Raw genomic sequence first — 369 nt, forward strand, 5'->3', positions numbered from 1 at the left:
CAAGAGGACCCAGAATCAGCCCTGAGGTGATGGGGGCAGGAGGGACCCACTGAGAGCACCCAGAATCAGCCCTGGGGTAATGGGGAGCAGGAGGGACCTGCCAGGAGGACCATGTGACCCATCAGGAGGGACCTGATGGCAGTCCCCACGACTGGTCCCCATGGTGGCAGGGAGCATTAGGGACCTGCTGGGACCCCATCAGCACCACCCACCCCTGTGCGCCCACCCAGCTGGCTCTCACCCACCCAGGTACTCAGGGGTGCCGCAAGGCTCCTTGATGAGCCCGTTCTCCAGCTTGGCCAGGTGGAAGTCGCTGATGACTATCTTGGAGTTCTTCAGGCGGTTATAGTACACCAGGTTCTCCAGCTG

At 62.1% G+C, this 369-nt stretch overlaps 1 protein-coding gene across 1 annotated transcript in view; it reads right to left on the reverse strand.

Annotated features, from left to right (window-relative positions):
* The window catches only part of CAMKV (CaM kinase-like vesicle-associated), a gene marked incomplete at both ends in the record, with an annotated part of 2930 nt that overhangs the window by 1707 nt on the left and 854 nt on the right, over nt 1–369 (reverse strand). Inside the window, one exon of the mRNA XM_010146178.1 lies at nt 246–366. Coding sequence (XP_010144480.1) covers nt 246–366 — 121 coding nt within the window. The remainder of the gene's footprint in view (nt 1–245; nt 367–369) is intronic.

The sequence above is a fragment of the Buceros rhinoceros genome, unplaced genomic scaffold (genome assembly GCF_000710305.1).
Source record: "Buceros rhinoceros silvestris isolate BGI_N320 unplaced genomic scaffold, ASM71030v1 scaffold13122, whole genome shotgun sequence".
Classification (NCBI taxonomy): Eukaryota; Metazoa; Chordata; class Aves; order Bucerotiformes; family Bucerotidae; genus Buceros; species Buceros rhinoceros.